At 35.1% G+C, this 17922-nt stretch overlaps 1 protein-coding gene across 1 annotated transcript in view; it reads left to right on the top strand.

Moving 5' to 3' along the window:
* Positions 1-17922, top strand: part of LOC140172591 (uncharacterized) — a 211140-nt gene that overhangs the window by 116631 nt on the left and 76587 nt on the right. Inside the window, exons 31-37 of the mRNA XM_072195731.1 lie at positions 2202-2453; positions 2825-3091; positions 8767-9009; positions 10289-10540; positions 11245-11499; positions 12683-12958; positions 16211-16465. Of these exons, the coding sequence (XP_072051832.1) occupies positions 2202-2453; positions 2825-3091; positions 8767-9009; positions 10289-10540; positions 11245-11499; positions 12683-12958; positions 16211-16465 (1800 nt within the window). The remainder of the gene's footprint in view (positions 1-2201; positions 2454-2824; positions 3092-8766; positions 9010-10288; positions 10541-11244; positions 11500-12682; positions 12959-16210; positions 16466-17922) is intronic.

A 17922-nucleotide genomic window follows, 5' to 3' on the forward strand; every position in this document is an offset into this window, starting at 1 on the left:
TTGTTGTTGAGAAAATAGACTTTTGAATGCAACTTTTATTTATTGGACAGTGGTTTACAAATTTTCTATTAAACTTCACATTTGTATATTATCATTGAGCTTGGATTTTAATATACTGTTGTGGGGATGATTTTTGCAAACTTCTTTACTTTGCTACTTTTGATGCCATTTTTTGTCTTCTATTTGGAGAATATTCACCCTCAAGAGCAAATGTAGCTCTTTTTTAGGAAAGCTTAACGCTTTAACTAATGTACTAATTTCAATCTGCTTATATATTTGCTAATTGATAACACATAGTAGCTGATAATCAATGACGGAGAATGCATGATTATTTTTTCTGGTTTGTTTGATGGTAGTTTTCTTCCACTCTTAGTCGTTTGACATCAAGAAATTAAGCTTAATAACTTTGAGTCATTTTTAATGTTTTTGAAAGTAATAAAAAAGCAATAAAAGCAGTATAAACATTCTTATACTTGAGGTGACTACCATGTTTATCATAGTTGGACTAAATTATAATTTTGTTCAACTGGACTTACTGTTTTAGATGGCTGTGGTATCACGTCATATCCATGATACATCATCAGGCCTACTTATCTTGAATTGGCTCTGTATTCATGGCCTTGAGACATCAAGAGTTACAAACCAACCATCTTGCACTTGCTGGGGGGGTAAAAGTCTTATGTTATACACCATTTTAAGCTAATAGCATGGAAAATGATGCAGATGTTGGATGTACTAGGAAGAAGTCCTGTACTGGTTACTTACACTTGCATGGGGAGGGGGGAGTAAGAAGATATATATTATATACCATTTTAAGCTAACGGCATGAAAAATGATGTAGATGTGAGGTGGACTTATTAGGAAGAAGTTTTGTACTGGTTACTTGCATGTGTGTGGGGGGGGAGGTAAAAAGTCATATATTTTACACTATTTTAAGCTAACAGCATGAAAACTTATGTAGATGTAAGGTGGACTTATTAGGAAGAAGTCCTGTACTGGTTACTAGCACTTGTGGGGGTGGGGTAAGAAATCATATAGTTTACACTATTTTAAGCTAACAGCATGAAAAATGATGTAGATGTGAGGTGAACTTATTAGGAAGAAGTTTTGTACTGGTTACATTTTACACCATTTTAAGCTAACAGCATGAAAAACGATGTAGATGTGCGGTGGACGTATTAGGAAAGAGGTTCTGTACTGGTTACAATTTACACCATTTTAAGCTAACAGCATGAAAAATGATGTAGATGTGAGGTGGACTTATTAGGAAGAAGTTCTGTACTGGTTATAATTTACACTATTTTAAGCTAACAGCATGAAAAATAATGTAGATGTGAGGTGGACTTATTAGGAAGAAGTTCTGTACTGGTTATAATTTACACTATTTTAAGCTAACAGCATGAAAAACGATGTAGATGTGAGGTGGACTTATTAGGTAGAAGTTCTGTACTGGTTACAATTTTTCATAGGTTATGGCTGCACTGTTTGTTTGTCGCTGGTCTGTGCTCATTTGCTGGAAATCAAAGATGTATGAGTATATTTTCATACATGTACCAGCTCCACATGTCCCTCTGGGTCTTGCTGTTGGACCCACACATGAGCAATTACTTCTCAGAAACAGTTCTGATATTCAGACTAGCCTTTAAGTCAGTTTTACTCGCTTGATAAATTTTGGCATGATTTTGTATCTCAGTTGTATTGCTTTTGGAAGATGATAAGTTAAGCATTTATGGTTAACAATTATATAAAATTCATCAACATTGCTGTAACTTGTCTGGCAATGCAGCTTATATAATGACATTACAAACATGGTTATTTTTAAGAGGTGTAGCTTATATGCCAGGCATCCTATATGAACAAAATTACAGTATATCAGTAAACAGTACTGTGCATTCCTTTATCTTAAGCCACTAATATCTGTATCCGTGATTGAAAATAATAGCAATCTTTCTTACTTGAGAAAGCCAATTTGATCTCAAGAAGCAAACTTTGCACATTTGACCAATTAACATAGGTTCAAGCTTACAATGCAAATTCACAAGCAAAGCAATCACTCTGCATCGGTGGTAGATAAATGGTTTTTATTTTAATCAAGATTTTTCTCTGCTTCTTTGCATCATTGATGCTTGCATGATACACCACCATACACTAGCATTTCATGATGCTAACAGTGTTTTTGGAATAATTCGTTTTTGATGTAGTTGACAGCAATGACAACTTGCCCCCTATCATCACTCGATGTCCTGAAGACCAAGTTATTACAGTACCAGTTGGCTTAGCATCAGTTAGAAGTTTCTGGAATTCACCAACTGCAACGGATAATTCGGGTCTGACTCCAACATTAGCTCAATCCCACACAAGTGGAGAATTATTTCCTGTGGGTTCGACTGACGTGGAATACACATACACAGATGGGTCAGGCAATTCAGCAGTTTGCAGTTTCAGAATAACAGGTGCAAGCATGATGCATATTAATTTTTACACATTTATCATTTTCAAATGCCAACTTACTTTTTTGTGTTAAGTTTTAAACTTCTTTGTATAAAAAAAATGTTAGCCCCTAATTTGGGATAATTATCATAGACTATGAGAAAGCCTTTGACTCAGTGGAACACAAGACCTCTTGGTCATGGGAAAGCCCCATGGACACACTAATCTGTGATATTACAGATACAATTAAAATAATGACAAATTAAAAATACTTCTATTAAGATCTGTCTTGAATTAGCTATCTCAGCAAAAATATTATTTTTTGCAGCAAAAAAATTATTTTTTGCAACGCTATTAGTCAAAAATCCTAATTGAACATTTTAATTTTCTCTAGTGATCCAAGTTAGCGCAGCTGTAGTGAACAACTGCCCAGACGCCATGACGTACGTAGTGCCCGCATCTATTACATCTCGGGTAGTCACTTGGCCTACGGAACCCACTTCTTTTACGACTGGCGATGGTACAGGGACTGTTATCCCTCTCGTTAGTCAAACGCACCAGTCTGGTAACGCGTTTCCGTTAGGGGAAACGGTTGTCAAGTATATGTTTCAAGATGGACTTGGGAATATACAGGAATGCAGGTTTTCTGTTACTATCATGGGTAAGATCAGTGGTGACCAACGTATGGATTTGTTGTGGTTTGTGATTGCATGATATTGGATTGCATGATATAGGATTGCATGATATAGGATTGCATGATATTGGATTGCATGATATAGGTTTGCACTGCCTTTAACTGCTTAGAAGTGCTTGGCTGCTTTATATAAGCTTGTATGAGTCTATTCCATGACTTGGTATTGCATGATCTCAAGGGCTTGGTGCGTAGATAGCCCTCTTGCATGATATGTTGTGCTAAAAATCTCTAAAGCAAATGCTTCAGACTTTTCTTATTGCATGATCTTAAGGGCATAATTTGTTTGGCATGTAGATAGCCCTATTGCATGATATGCTTTGCATGATCTCTAATTTACATGATGTTCTCATTGCATGATGTGTTGTGCATGGTCTCTAAAATAAACGCTTCTCTTTGCTTGTCATTACATGATGCTGTAGTGTATGATTCTAATGCATGAAATCTCACATATGTAGTTGCATGATTATGAACATTGTATGATTAATCAGACCTTTAGACTTTAAAAGATCTAAGTAAGAGCTCATAATGTACAAATCATATTAGTATTATCTTTATTTTAATCAAGTCAGACTTTTTTATGCTTTTAACAGATATATTTGTGAGGAAGTAGTATTTTATATATTTCATAACACCTATTTTTTTACCATTTTAAAATTGTAAATTTTGGCTATGTTTATTAAACAATAAGGTACACCACCATTAAGTTGCTTTTTATTTTGGTGAGTATGCACCATTCTCAAAATAATTACAGTGTATATGAGAGGAGTGCTATACCAGATTCTTAAGTATTTGATAAATTAATAGATAGAATTACGAAATTAGTTAATGTACATTTTACCATATTTTCCCTGTTAAAGTAAGCTTATTAGGCTAATCAATATTGATAATATGATATTTTTTTGAGGGAGGGGGGATTTGGTGTAGAAATATAATAATTGTAATTATAAGTGTGTTTGGGTCAGTCCATGTGAAAACAGATTGAGTGTACACCCACCCTCTTGGATTTTGCTCTCCTTTGGCTCAGGGGTACCTTTCATGGATCCCTAGGTGAGGTCACAAGAAAAAAAATTAAATTCCATTTCGTTTGCGAATGGCGGGCCATCAAAGTTTGGCGACCTCGACCAAAATTGGGAATTTAAGGGTCCAAATGACAAAGTGCTCTCTTTGAGGGCACTTTCTTCTTAATTGAATCAGTTGTGATCCTCTTTTTGAATGTGGTCACTCACTCGCTGTGTCTGAAATACCTAATGCCAAAAAAGATAGATTTGAATTTCGTTGGGATTTCAGAGGGGTCAAAATCAGCACTTCGTACTGTTCAATCAAATTATCTTGATTTTGAAGGACCCATGATAATGTCACAGTGCACTTATAGGTCCTAATTATGTTCAGAATGGATTAACCATATGCCAATGTCTATGAGCAATTCAAAAAAAGAGAAATTTCTAGACCCCCTACAGAATTTTAGGCCCCCCTAAAGTGGTTCAGCCACAAATGGCGCTTAAAATCGGCCAATTTTGACACCTAATAACTTTAGGTGTACACCAGATATGAATTTCTAGTTTTTTGCATCTGAAAGAATGTAGTCTAATGTTACTAGGAACATAAGATTTGTTTTGTATTTTTGTGTTTTGATACTAAGTTGATGGTCCCAAAAATCCCAATTTTTGACTAATAATGTACAGGTTATGGGTACAAAATGTCAATTTCAACATACCCTTTTTCTATTTTTGATCACTTTATAGCAAATTGTCTTATTTATCCTGTTATTACATAGTTAACAACGTCCGATTTTGGTGTCTAATTATAGTTTTCTTGCATGAGAAATACAACTACACAACTTTAAAAAACTGTACAAGGAACCAATGACCTCCTTATTACAATATGGATGCTTTTGGCAGCCATGTTGCAAAAGAGGGTCATCGGTTCCTTGTATAGTTTATTAATTTGCTTAGTTGTATTTCTCATGCAAGAAAACATATATAATACATTTCCAAAATCAAACGTTGTTAACTATGGTCAGAATTCAAAAAGGTCGTTGACCTATGAACATTTTTTCGTCCTAGCGCCCTCCTGAAAGGTCTGACACATAACAAACTATACATTTTTGGAATCCTCATGACCATACGAGTAATTTGATATATTACTTGACATAATTGGGAGCATTCTGAAAATTTGACCCCCATAACCTGTACTTTGCATGCGCATCGTTGCCAGGAAGTGCATTTTGACCCCTTAAAATCCATACAGAGGATTAGAAAGTAGTTTTTTCTTATTACTTGACTCAAGAGCAACTTGGAATTTCAGGATAAATAATACAAATGGCTATAAAGTGATCAAAAATTAAAAAAACTATCATACTAAAATTGGCATTTTGTACCGTATCCTGTATGCATGGTATGTTAGGCAAAAATGACTATTTTTGAAAGCGCCAACTTAATACTAAAACACAAAAATACAAAACAAATCTTATGTTCCTAGTAACATTAAACTAAATTCTTTCAGATGCAAAAGACTAGAAATTCATATCTGGTGTACACCTAAAGTTATTAGGGGTCAAAATTTGCCGATTTTAAGCGCCATTTGTGGCTGAACCACTTTAGGGGTGGCCTAAAATTCTGTAGGGGTCTAGAAATTTCTCTTTTTTGAATTGCTCATAGACATTGGCATATGGTTAATCCATTCTGAACATAATTAGGACCTATAAGTGCACTGTGACATTATCATGGGTCCTTCAAAATCAAGATAATTTGATTGAACAGTACGAAGTGCTGATTTTGACCCCTCTGAAATCCCAACGAAATTCAAATCTATCTTTTTTGGCATTAGGTATTTCAGACACAGCCAGTGAGTGACCACATTCAAAAAGAGGATCACAACTGATTCAATTAAGAAGAAAGTGCCCTCAAAGAGAGCACTTTGTCATTTGGACCCTTAAATTCCCAATTTTGGTCGAGGTCGCCAAACTTTGATTGCCCGCCATTCGCAAACGAAATGGAATTTATTTTTTTTTCTTTTGTCCTCACCTAGGGTTCCATGAAAGTTACTCCTGAGCCAAAGGAGAGCAAAATCCAAGAGGGTGGGTGTACACTCAATCTGTTTTCACATGGACTGAGCCGTTTGTAATTGTTATTGTAAATTATAATTGTAAAATGTAAAGAACTAGCTAATACATTTGTTAAAGTGATAGCGGCATATTGACAACCTAAAAGTGATAATAATAATAATAATAATCAGGGGTGCAAATTGTGATTTCTTCCTCAGGAGCAAGCTTTTTAGGCTCAAGATTTCCTCAATCATAACATGCATATAATAGCTTTATTCTGCACTTCAAAAGATGAGAATGTAACATAGTGTGTATTTTTAGAGCAACTGTATATTGACTTCGAGCTTCAAAAAAGGCTTTATGACGACAATGGTATTTTACACTAGTTTTGGGTCAATTTTGGTCGGACAGAGGCTCCTTTCCCCTTTTATTTTCATTTACCCCATTTCCTCTTTCATTTTTTGTCAGAGCACAACTTGTTTAGTGCTTTATGGTTCTTCTTTTTAAATTTCCTCAATATTTTCTTGTTTGTTCTCTTGTCAGTGGCATTAGTATTGATACACTGAATTCCTTCATGACTTTTGTTCCCATAAAATCCTCATTGCTGCCTCTCTGTAAATTTCTTCAGATATGATTGCTGCCTCTCTAAATTTCCTCAGATATGAGCCCTGTTTCCACCTGTCTTCATCCAACTTCTTTTTTTCCTATTAAATTACATTGAATACCTCTTATGGTGATAAGTTATAAATTTCCTCATGTCCCATTTCCATATTCTATCTAACACCAACACCTTCCTCTTTTTTGCTCTTACTTATTTCTTGAACAATAATGTGAATTCCTCCAAATTTTGCACAACCAGTGTCTTTAAAGATTTCCTCTCTCCATTCAGTAGCTTCACTTACTCACAGCCCTCCCCTATTGTCTTGTACCTCACTCATCTTCTTTTTCTTTCCTCTTTTCCCTCTTCCTCTTCTTTTTTCTTTTCTTTTCTCTCCCTCATTTTTCCTCTGTTTCTTTTTTCTTCCCATGGCATTATTTCCTCAATTTTGACTCTCATTTCCTAGGAGTGGTGCTCCCCGCTCCCGCACAATTTGCATCCCTGATAATAATGATGATAGGGGAGAGCGGGGAGTGTTCGCCCTATTTTTTTCTGACCAGCCTAGCGATGTCAATTTTAAGGTTAGGGATGACCGGATTAGCCCATGTGAAAGCCCTATGTCTTAGCTATATACGACCACAATCCCAGAACTATAGGCCTTACAATAGCAACAGGATAGAGCACACAAAAATGTTTTGAAAAGTGGCGAACTTGCCCCATATTGGGGCAGGTTCGCCCATATGGTGGGGTAAGTTCACCCTAATCACAAAAAAAGGTGTAAACATTGCGTAACAATAACATACTCAATGCAAACATTTAGCAAGAGTATACAGGGCATTCATTCTCTTCTGGGGAATCACTAAATTTGTTGCAGGGGTCGGGTCAGGGTAAAATGTAGGGGTCCAAAGTGAGCTTAAACGTATCATGTTTACAACTTCAGGGGATTATGGATTAGGACATAAACGGTGTTATGAGTAATACTGATACCACATAACTTTAAAAAACATGATTTTCAGTAGTTTTACCTCGTATAATGGTATAATTATCAATATTTTGCATAATACGCTGATGATGGGGCAGGTCCGCCCTGCAGTTTGGGGGTAAGTCCGCCTGGGAAGATAGAGGCTAACATGCCCCATCCTCAAAGGGCTTAACGTGCCCCTTGTGCACATTTTAATTTTTTTCTTCAGGGTATGCAAAATACGAATCGAATAAGGAGTTTGTAACTGCATTAAATCTTTAACAAATCCCATATGTTCCAAATACAGATTTCCATTAAAACCATCTATATTTATGTATCAATGATAATACAACATTATTAATGCAAGAAAAAATTACGGTTTGGTTGTAATTGTTTTGTTTTGGCTGCAGTTAGATGAACACGTCCCTATATGTCGCGTAGCTAATATGAGAAGTTTATAATGACCTATGTCACCTAATTTTGCCATCACCAAATCCCCCGATAGCCGTAGTGCTGAGAAACAAGGGGTGGGCGAACCTGCCCATAGGGCGAACACTCCCCGCTCTCCCCTATTGATAAAAGAATAATTAGTACAATTCTTTATCATAATTATAAAAAAGATAGAATAAAGTATCTGGATTTGAAATCAGTTTATTAATATTAACTGACTGCTTTCAAATGGTTGCTAGAATTTAGATATAAGAAATTTATTTATTATTTAATTTTATTTATTTATTTATTTATTTATTTATTATTTTACAAATTAAAATGATCGCTAGAACTTAAGAGTAGAGAAATGAAAAATAAGATATTTATGTTTGAAAATGGTCAATAATATGAAAACAAATAAATGCATAAAGCTAAAAAGCTTGATAACATAGAAAATCGCTCAAAAATTGGCTTTGCATGTGGTAATTTAAAGTTAAAAGCTAGAATAGAATAATTGCATGGCTACTGTTCCTCTATAAAAAAAAAGCAATTTCCTACAACTTAAAATCTTTGTGAAATTTTTCATTAAATCCATGCATTCATTACATCAGAGATGGACAGTACGCGACCAACGATTATGAATTGTCCGGAAGACATCCGCTTGACCGCACCTGTAGGACGGCAGGTAGTAGTGGATTGGTCAGAGCCAACAGCGACCGATGACTCCGGAGGGCTGGTCAATACATTCAAAACACACGAGCCAGGATCGGTGTTTGATACCGGCGATACTTTGGTCTCATACACCTTTACCGATCCGACTGGAAATGTGGACATATGCCGATTCACGATAAGCAGTAATTGTTATTTTGTTGGCTTTTTGTATTTTTTTGTTGTTTTTGCATGTTTTAAATATTTGCATGTCTCTTTTGTTGAATTTGATGTTTTCTGATGCATGATCTAAGCTACTTGCATGACCATTGATCAAAAAATAATTTTTATTTATTCCTTTCCATCATGGTTCTGCAACACGAGAGAAGTTCTATTGAACAAACTGTTCAAACTGTTTTAGTTATATTTTTCCTTTTTAAATTTCAATTGTTACTTTTTTACCGTAGTACTGGTTTTGTTTTATTATCCATGTCGAGAGTGGCAATACAATGTTCTCCCATGAAGAGCACACTATTCGTGAAGGAATTTTGAGCTATTGATTTACTGTATTTCCTTGAATAAACACCCCTGGGAGAGTTGCATTTTCCAAACGGGGGCATTTATTAGAGGTCATTTTTAGAACGATAATTCCCATTAAAATCATTAGGTAAGGTTAAAACTCACGCTGAAATGACAAACTATGAACTAGAAACACTGACTTCTGGTTCACTTCCGGGTTTACGACCAGATTTTTGCCGATTATCAATGCTATTATTGACCGTGTGTGCAACTGGTAAGCTTACTACACAAGATAGCATGGAAATATCGGCATTTTTGAAACATCTTGGTTGAAAAAAGTGGCGGGGGCGTTTATTTGAGGAGGCGACAATTCAAGGAAATACGGTATTTGTTTAAGTTCTCAGTTGATTAAGAGTGCTGTCTAGATACACAGAGGTCCCTGGTTCAAATCCTGATTAATATGAAAGTTTACTTTCCTTTGATGACTCAAGGGAAAGAATAAATTGCAATCATGCAGCTGACTTCCTCCCTGAATTGGCTTCCCCCCTTGGATGGGGTTATGCAGGTGACTTCCACCTCAGTCCATCAAAGTTTAGACTGCTGAATTTTTGCTTCATTTGGGATCGATAAATTGTGATCACTTAGGCATGATCCAAAATAACGTTATGTCTAGCGAATGTTCTCTTTATTACCACTCTTTAAATGTTTTTATATCATAATTTGAGAATTTTGAATCTAGAAACCTTTTTTTTCTTTCTAAATCATGATTTAAAAAGTAAAGACATAGATCTAATATATTTGAAAGAAAAAATAGGCAATTCATTAATGTAGGTGTTTAAAACCCCCTGAAAATCAGGCAGAATTTATACATTAATGGGCTATAACAAGCATAAAGAGCTGCAAATTTTAGATCAGTATCAATACATATATTGTAATTCTGCTGAATATTTTTACCCTTACTATCAGTCACAAGAATAGACACGGAGCCGCCAATGGTTAACGGCTGTCCCGGACAGGTCCGTGATTCCACTACGGGAGGAGTGTTTCAGACTCCAGTCTCGTGGACAGAGCCATTTGCCGTTGATAATTCCGGTGTAACACCGACAGTCACCCAATCTCACCAACCTGGGAGTCTCTTCCCTGTTGGGACAACGCAAGTCACATATACCTTCCGAGATGGGGCTGGAAATGAAGCCACATGTGTCTTTGACGTCATTGGTAATGACATATGTTCTGATTATATGAACATTTTTTTGTTTAAAACTTGTAATTTGTAGCTTATCTAACAAGTTTTTGTTTGCTATGCAACTTGCTATGCTACATTTAAGGATGCTAACAATGTACATTAATATTGTACCTAACAATAATTGATTGTTTATTGTATAAACATTGCAATAATTGAAACACGTTTATAGTATTATATTTTAGGTGGTGGACATGTGATGATGTTTTCTCAATAGAGTTTCTGGCAGATTGGTGTATAATGGATGAGTTACAGACTAAAAAGTTTCAAATGTCAAAAAAAAGTATTATAAAAATATCTACTAACACGATCATCAGAATTGGCATATAGGTTTGGTGCTTGACACAGATGCCTTTTTACATTTATTTATTTACTTATTGCTATTGGTCAAACTTTGATGTAACAATTTGCCTACAATAGTACAAGTCCTTTGAAAACTTAGTCACACCGGGAGTCCAAACATCCCCACCCATCAGACACAGTTCTTTAACCCCAATATACATGTACACTGTATATTTAAAAAAATGACCTTTGAATGTACTGAGTACTAAAACCTCATCCTCGACAACCAAAAGGTCAAAGTGTAGCTTGAGTCTTAAATTGAGGTTATTGAACTGTGTCATCAGAAATTGGACCATTTTGACGCATAGTTTACTAAACAATCTTGCTTTATTTATAGTCTCTGCAGCCGATAATATGGCCCCAGTTATAAGTGGTTGTCCACAGCAACCAATTGGTCAAGTAGTTTCACCGGGAATGCCATCGACAACAGTCACATGGACAGAACCTACGGCTACTGATAACTCTGGCTTGGTGCCTACAGTCACTAGGTCACATTCGCCAGGCGATGTTTTCTTTATCGGTTTGACTACAGTCAGATATGTATTTACTGATAATGCGGGGAATTCGGAAACATGTACCTTTGATATATCCGGTAATTTATGTGGATTTTGTATCTAGCTTCTGCTCACAAATCTCTGCTGAATAGAGTTTTGTTTTAAGTTTTTCTTACTGATTGTAGCAACTTAAATGTATTATTATAGAAGATATTTTAGAATATTCTGTAAGTCTCTGCATTGTAGTTTGGCCTAAAATGTGTAACACTTATCTTCATTCTGAATCACCCGTGCTTATTGTAGCAGATACAAGTTTTGACTTTTAAGTCTGCTTTTTCTATTTTAAATGTAGCTGTACTATCAGTACTAGAGCAGTTCAGTAATTTATTATTTTTTTATGTAGAAGTAGGAAAACTTTTGCAGAACAGTGTAATGCCATTTCTGTATCTTTATTTAAAAGACAATTTCATATTTCAACTTGAATACTGTATACACTTCATATTTTCTGTATTGAATGTAGCTCTGCTAGTAAGTACTAGAGTAGTTCAGTTATATTTATTTTTATGTACAAAGTAGGAAAACTGTCTACAATCTTTTGCAGAACACAATGCCATATCTAATCTTAATTTAAAAGACAATTTCATAGTTTAGCTTATAATAATTGATAGGTCCACTTGATTTTTTTACATAGTCACTATTAGTTATTTCACTTACCAAGGCTCTATGCACTCTATATCCTTATTTCTTAACTAAGCTTAATGTATCAGGCCAAATAGATGCTAGGCACTCTTCATACATAACATGTATTATTCTGAAATAGATTAGTTTGAATTATTTATATGTATATTTTAGAATTTTTGAAACCGTTTTGAAGGTTTTATGTAAAGTTGATTGTAATTTATGTCATAACGATGACTTTAATAGCTAGTTAATGCGATCTGGCACATCCTAAGTCAAATTTAGATGTAACAAATCTTCCTTCGTTATTTGCATGCAAAAAGAGGCACAGTGTGATTCAATCGTCCAATCAATGAAAGAAATGAAGTAAGAATTGTGACGGTGATATTATGTTATTGCCCAATCGTATAGCTTTATAGCAATGTTACATAATTATACTGGTGTTATTATGTGATGTATGCCATTTTGGTTGTAAATTAAACATTTTTTTTAGGATCTAATTAACGTACCTTGTTATATGGATTAATATTGTAATAAAATTAGGGTGGGGAAAACTACATTGTAAGTGGTAATTAAAGACATATTTGAGTGTACTAATCGTAGCGACGGGTGACATTATTTATTCAGTCGCTGCCATCGACATGACCCCACCTGTAGTAACCGGTTGTCCAGATCCAATATTTGAGACAGCACCACTTGAAGACACATCCGTGGCTGTACTCTGGATAGAACCTACAGCTCTCGACGACTCCATGGTGGCACCACAAACCGCGCAAACTCACACTCCCGGACAGCATTTTCCTATTGGTGTAACAACCGTCAGATACAGTTTTTCTGACGATTTGGGGAATTTGGCAACTTGTTCTTTTGATATTACTGGTAAATCGTGTAGATGAAATATGCCTAGTTTGAAATGCATGACACATATTATATATTCAGCAAACTGCAGATGCTTTTTATTATATAGAATAACATGTTCTTCACTGCTGGTTACACTGTGTGGTCTTTAGCAAAGTTATAGGAGTCAGCTGATACCTGGGAGGGATAAAATATATTGGTTATTGGGGCTTCAATTTTGTTGATACTACTTTTTCTGTCATTGTTGCCAAATATTTCATTTCAAAAATACCTAATGGCAATTTTAATGATTTATTGTTTACTTTTAAGCAATTTATAAACAATTTTATGTTGTTTACATTGTTGCTGGGATCACTGAAAGGGCATTTAAATGTAAATAGGTGTATGTGTTGCAAAGATTCAAGCCTTTTATGGTTTGGAACTTTGGATACAAAGGTCCACCTACAAAGTTACATGATTGTGATGTGAGGTAACAGGTGCAAGCCTTAATGGCAGGGCACCCAAAGCCAAAAGCAAAACCCCACTTTTGAGAGTTGAAAGACAAAGCTTGCTATAAAGACCACACTACTGATGATATAAAAAAAACACACCACTATTGTTGCCACGCTGAGCTTATTAATATTTGAAATATCAGTTTTTTTTATTTATAAATAGTTGTAGCTTCAGGCAGTTTGATTTTCGTGAAAATGAAGCAGTGTTTTTGTCACTAGCTTGTTGAAATGGTGCAACAAAGTTGCAATGTTGTTGCTGAAAAGCTGTTTGTCAGTTCTTATTGTGTTTATTTGAATGGATTCGGTAATTTAGCCAAAAAGTGCAGCAAAGTTTTGTTGATAATAGATAATACTGCCAATGTTTAATTCCTCAAAGAAATAAAATTATCAACTTGCCTATCCAAACAGTTTTTGCAAATCCAGTAGATTCCTGAGATCTTAAGGGAAAATATCACCAACTAAGAATAGATTATGAAAAAAGTTCATGTCATAATTTTTTACCAACTTTGAGAAATGATCTCAAATGCAGCTCTATAACAGGTTCTTATAGATGAGTTGACCTCAATGTTTATCAACAAAGGCAAGGGACTGGTATATCGATATGTTTAAGTGAACCCCATGCAATCACTACACTGCTCAATAGCCTTATTGTGATGTGGCGGGAGTTTTAAAAACACAAGCCCTGAAGAAAATATGATGCGCGCGCATACTGCCAGGCAAAAAAACAATGGAAATTGTGATGATGTGTGCGCATACTGCCAGGCATTGATGTCAGAAGTCAACTCATCTATACTAGATCATTTGAAAGCATTCTTCACATATAAACATTTTCACATTCACTGTGCATATCAGAAAAATCAGTTGGACCACTTAGATAGATTGTTAGCATCAGAATAGCACCAGGTCATGGATATTGTACACCATACTCTTTTAAAAATCAAGTTACAGGTGCCTTTGAAAAGAACCATTTAAAATAGGTGCCCCCTTTCTACTGCAGACCTGGTGGCTCTGAAAAGAGCTGATAGTGTAGGTTGCCCTTGGTCTATTGCAGAATCGATGGCTCTAACATACATGTGTATGTTCAGATGCAGTGTATGGTGAATCGGTGGTTTAACATCCCCTCCTTAGGATGAGGTACTCTCATTGTTCTTTTTTCTGTTTCCAAATTTAAGTGCACCACGTAAAGAGTATTCATGGTCATTACCTATAGGCTTTCAATAGCATTTCTCAGTATCCAGATAAATCATAGGAAAGGGCAGAATCCTTATAATATTTTTGTTTTCTTTGTGACATTTTGTTATTATCCATTTTTTGTTTATCAGGATTTTTTTATAATTATATTTTTTGCAACACTTCTTGCTACAGCTCTGTTTTCACATACTTTATTTTTCTTTCTGGTGTAGAACAAGGAAAACAATGAAATGCAATGATGATTTCTTTGTTTTTTGCACACATTGGTTTAAGTTTTACTTCTAGAAACCAGTCTTTCAAATTATTATTGCACAACTTTACTCATGTATAGATAGAGGGTTTGCATGTGGAAATCTCTATACTAGTTTCAATATTTATATTGGTCTTACAATTGCATGAAATTTGTTTTCTTCTCAAAACCACAGAAATCTGTTTTCAACTGGTTTGCATGTGGGAACTGTTGCTCTTTGAAAGTCGACATGCTACTTATGGTTTTAGGTTACTCAGAATATGTGCTTTAGTTATATATCATTGATTAATATTTTCAAAATAGTTTTGCATGTGGAATACCTATATTACTTTAGTTAGAATATGTTACCAATCTTTGTATAGTTGACAAACGTAGTACTGAAATGTCACAAATTTTTTTCAGTTGCACTAAATATTACCAGTAGTTGTAATGATTGATGTGTTCTCAATTCTCAACTGGTTTGCATGTGGAGATATCTCTTTGTAGTTCATGGTTTGCATGTGGATTATGTATATTTGATAGAAGTGTAGTTCAGTGGCAGCACCTTAAAATTGTCAGGTGTGTAGGGGGCATAATGAATTTTAGGTGGGGGAAGGTGGGGGATTTAAAAAAAACATTTGGCAAGTTTTTCCCCAAATAGTCAAATTTTCAGTGATATTTTGTTCTGAATGGGAAGTGCAACTGAGTGGGGGCAAAGAACAACTTTTGGATAACAGGATAACACCATGGTGCTGCCACTGGTATAGTTGAATATTTGCTAGACTGGGATGACATTTTAGATTTGTAATGAATACACTATCAGTGATGACCATTGATATTGTATTAATTTGAAAAAACAATCATGTAAATAGCAGGGTAAATAGTTTGCAAACCTTGTTTATAATTGGACATGATTATTTTATATATCATTTTATATATCATGACCGACTTGATATACATTTCAAAAAAGCCTATACTATTCAATTTGGTAGATTATTTTTTGGGATGGGACAATGGAGCGGAGGAATTGAAGCATTTTAAATTCCCAAATGGGTTATAATTTTTTACAAAAGACGTATAATATTTGCCCACTGAAATTTTGAGGAAAAACCTTTGGTTTAAGTACTTTTGTTAGATGGTGACAAACAAACATATTTGTTCATGCTTTAGGAACCCAATCCTAATTTCATCAAAAAGATCCTGAAATCTGCAATTTTAGATTTAGCTTAGTGTTTTATTTCAGCCAATGGAAGAAACATTTTTAGGCAAGGTTTAAAAAACCAGCAAGGCTTGAAACTTATTTTACCACAAAGATTAGGTAATTATTTCTTCTTTTATAACACACATTTTTCCTCCCTTCAGTTGAAGCAGTAGACACCCTACCACCTGTAATAAGTGGTTGTCCAGGAACCATCACCTCAAGTGTCACCAGTGGTACAACATCAACGCTTGTCTCATGGGCAGAACCTACAGCTACTGATAACTCTGGTGTGCCCCCTACAGTCACACAAACCCATGGACCTGGTACTAGTAGGTTCCCTGTTGGGACGACACCAGTTACTTATACATTTAGTGACCAAACTGGCAATGAGGCTAGGTGTACATTTGATGTCGCTGGTAAATGCTCTTTTTAATGGAAATCTGCATGCTTTTTACCTATCTCTATTCACTCATAGCACATGTGTAGCACACTTTTCTCTGCAGCTTATGAATTGATACTGCTAGCATATTTGACAGTTTAAATAATTGAGACGTAAACAAAAAGGAAAGATTGAGTAGAGTTCTGTTTCTATGGATACTCATCTCATATTTGAAATTTGTATGGTGTTCTTGAAGTGATAAATTTTTGAAAAATGATATGTCGGAAATTGGATATCTACAACAAAAGCTTGTATAGTTAAATTCATAGGTTTTTGTTAGTGGATGGCCTGAGCTTTTGATCCTGGCAGAATCTTTATCACTTTGCCTTTGATAAAGAAAGGCAAAGTTTGCCTTTGGTAAATAAGAGTCCAATAAGATAGAAAGCATACATGTAGGCCACTTAATTAAACCATGTAAGGTACAGGCTCTGTCGAGTTTGAACCCCGGCGGTGCCGAAGTGTTGTGCTCTTGGGCAAAGGGCTTTACCTTACTTGCCTCTCTCTACCCAGGGGTGAAATGGGGAGCTGTTATGAATATTGTCCATTGAGCGCTGCTCAAAGGTATGAACATGCCCTGGGTATTGTATGGCAGCCGACATATTCTAACGACAGCAAAATAAATATAATGCGCTTTGGTACGTGTGCACATGTGAAAGGCACTGTATAAATACCAACATTTTTTATTTTATTTGTTTAAGTGATAAATTAAGGTAAATTGTATTGGAGGATTAGACATACTAACAATTTTGTTAGAGGAAGTGATTCAATTTTGTGAAATATTTCTTATATAATGAAAGGCCTATTATAATGTTTATGAAGTAATGCCATTATACTCAAGCACAATATGTCAATGTGAACAAAATTCATACAAATGTATAGTTCTGTATTTTTCAGTATTTCTTCTGAAAGCCTATTTGATGCAACTTCTAATATCAATTTAGCTAGACATTCTTGCTGTATTGAAAATGATTGATGCCATGTTTTCTTTGATATTGTATGATGAGATTTTTTTAATGTTTTGTTTGAATGAATTAGCTAGTGACTTTCCCATTTCAATTTTAGTTTGAGCTCACTGATCAACTTACTTTAACCCCCTGAGCACTACCTGCCGATCTTACATTGCCTCTGATTGGTAAATTATGTGATATCTTTACTTTAATCACCAATCAGAATGGAGCTTTGCAAATAATTCACCCCAATTTTTTTGCGTGGTGAAATTGTTCCTATTGATAATGAAAACTTCTTTTTGACCAATAGGCAGGTAGTTCTCATGGGGTTAACCAAATTGTCTGTTGGTAACTTATTCTTGTCCTGCTTTAAGACCAAATAAATTACACATATTATGATACCGGTAGCCATTGTTCAAACAAATTTGGTTTTACAATATTTTTGCCTGTATTGCTGTTAAAGGTTTAGTTTTAGACATGCAACGAC

This window comes from Amphiura filiformis, chromosome 16 (genome assembly GCF_039555335.1).
Source record: "Amphiura filiformis chromosome 16, Afil_fr2py, whole genome shotgun sequence".
Taxonomy (NCBI): domain Eukaryota; kingdom Metazoa; phylum Echinodermata; class Ophiuroidea; order Amphilepidida; family Amphiuridae; genus Amphiura; species Amphiura filiformis.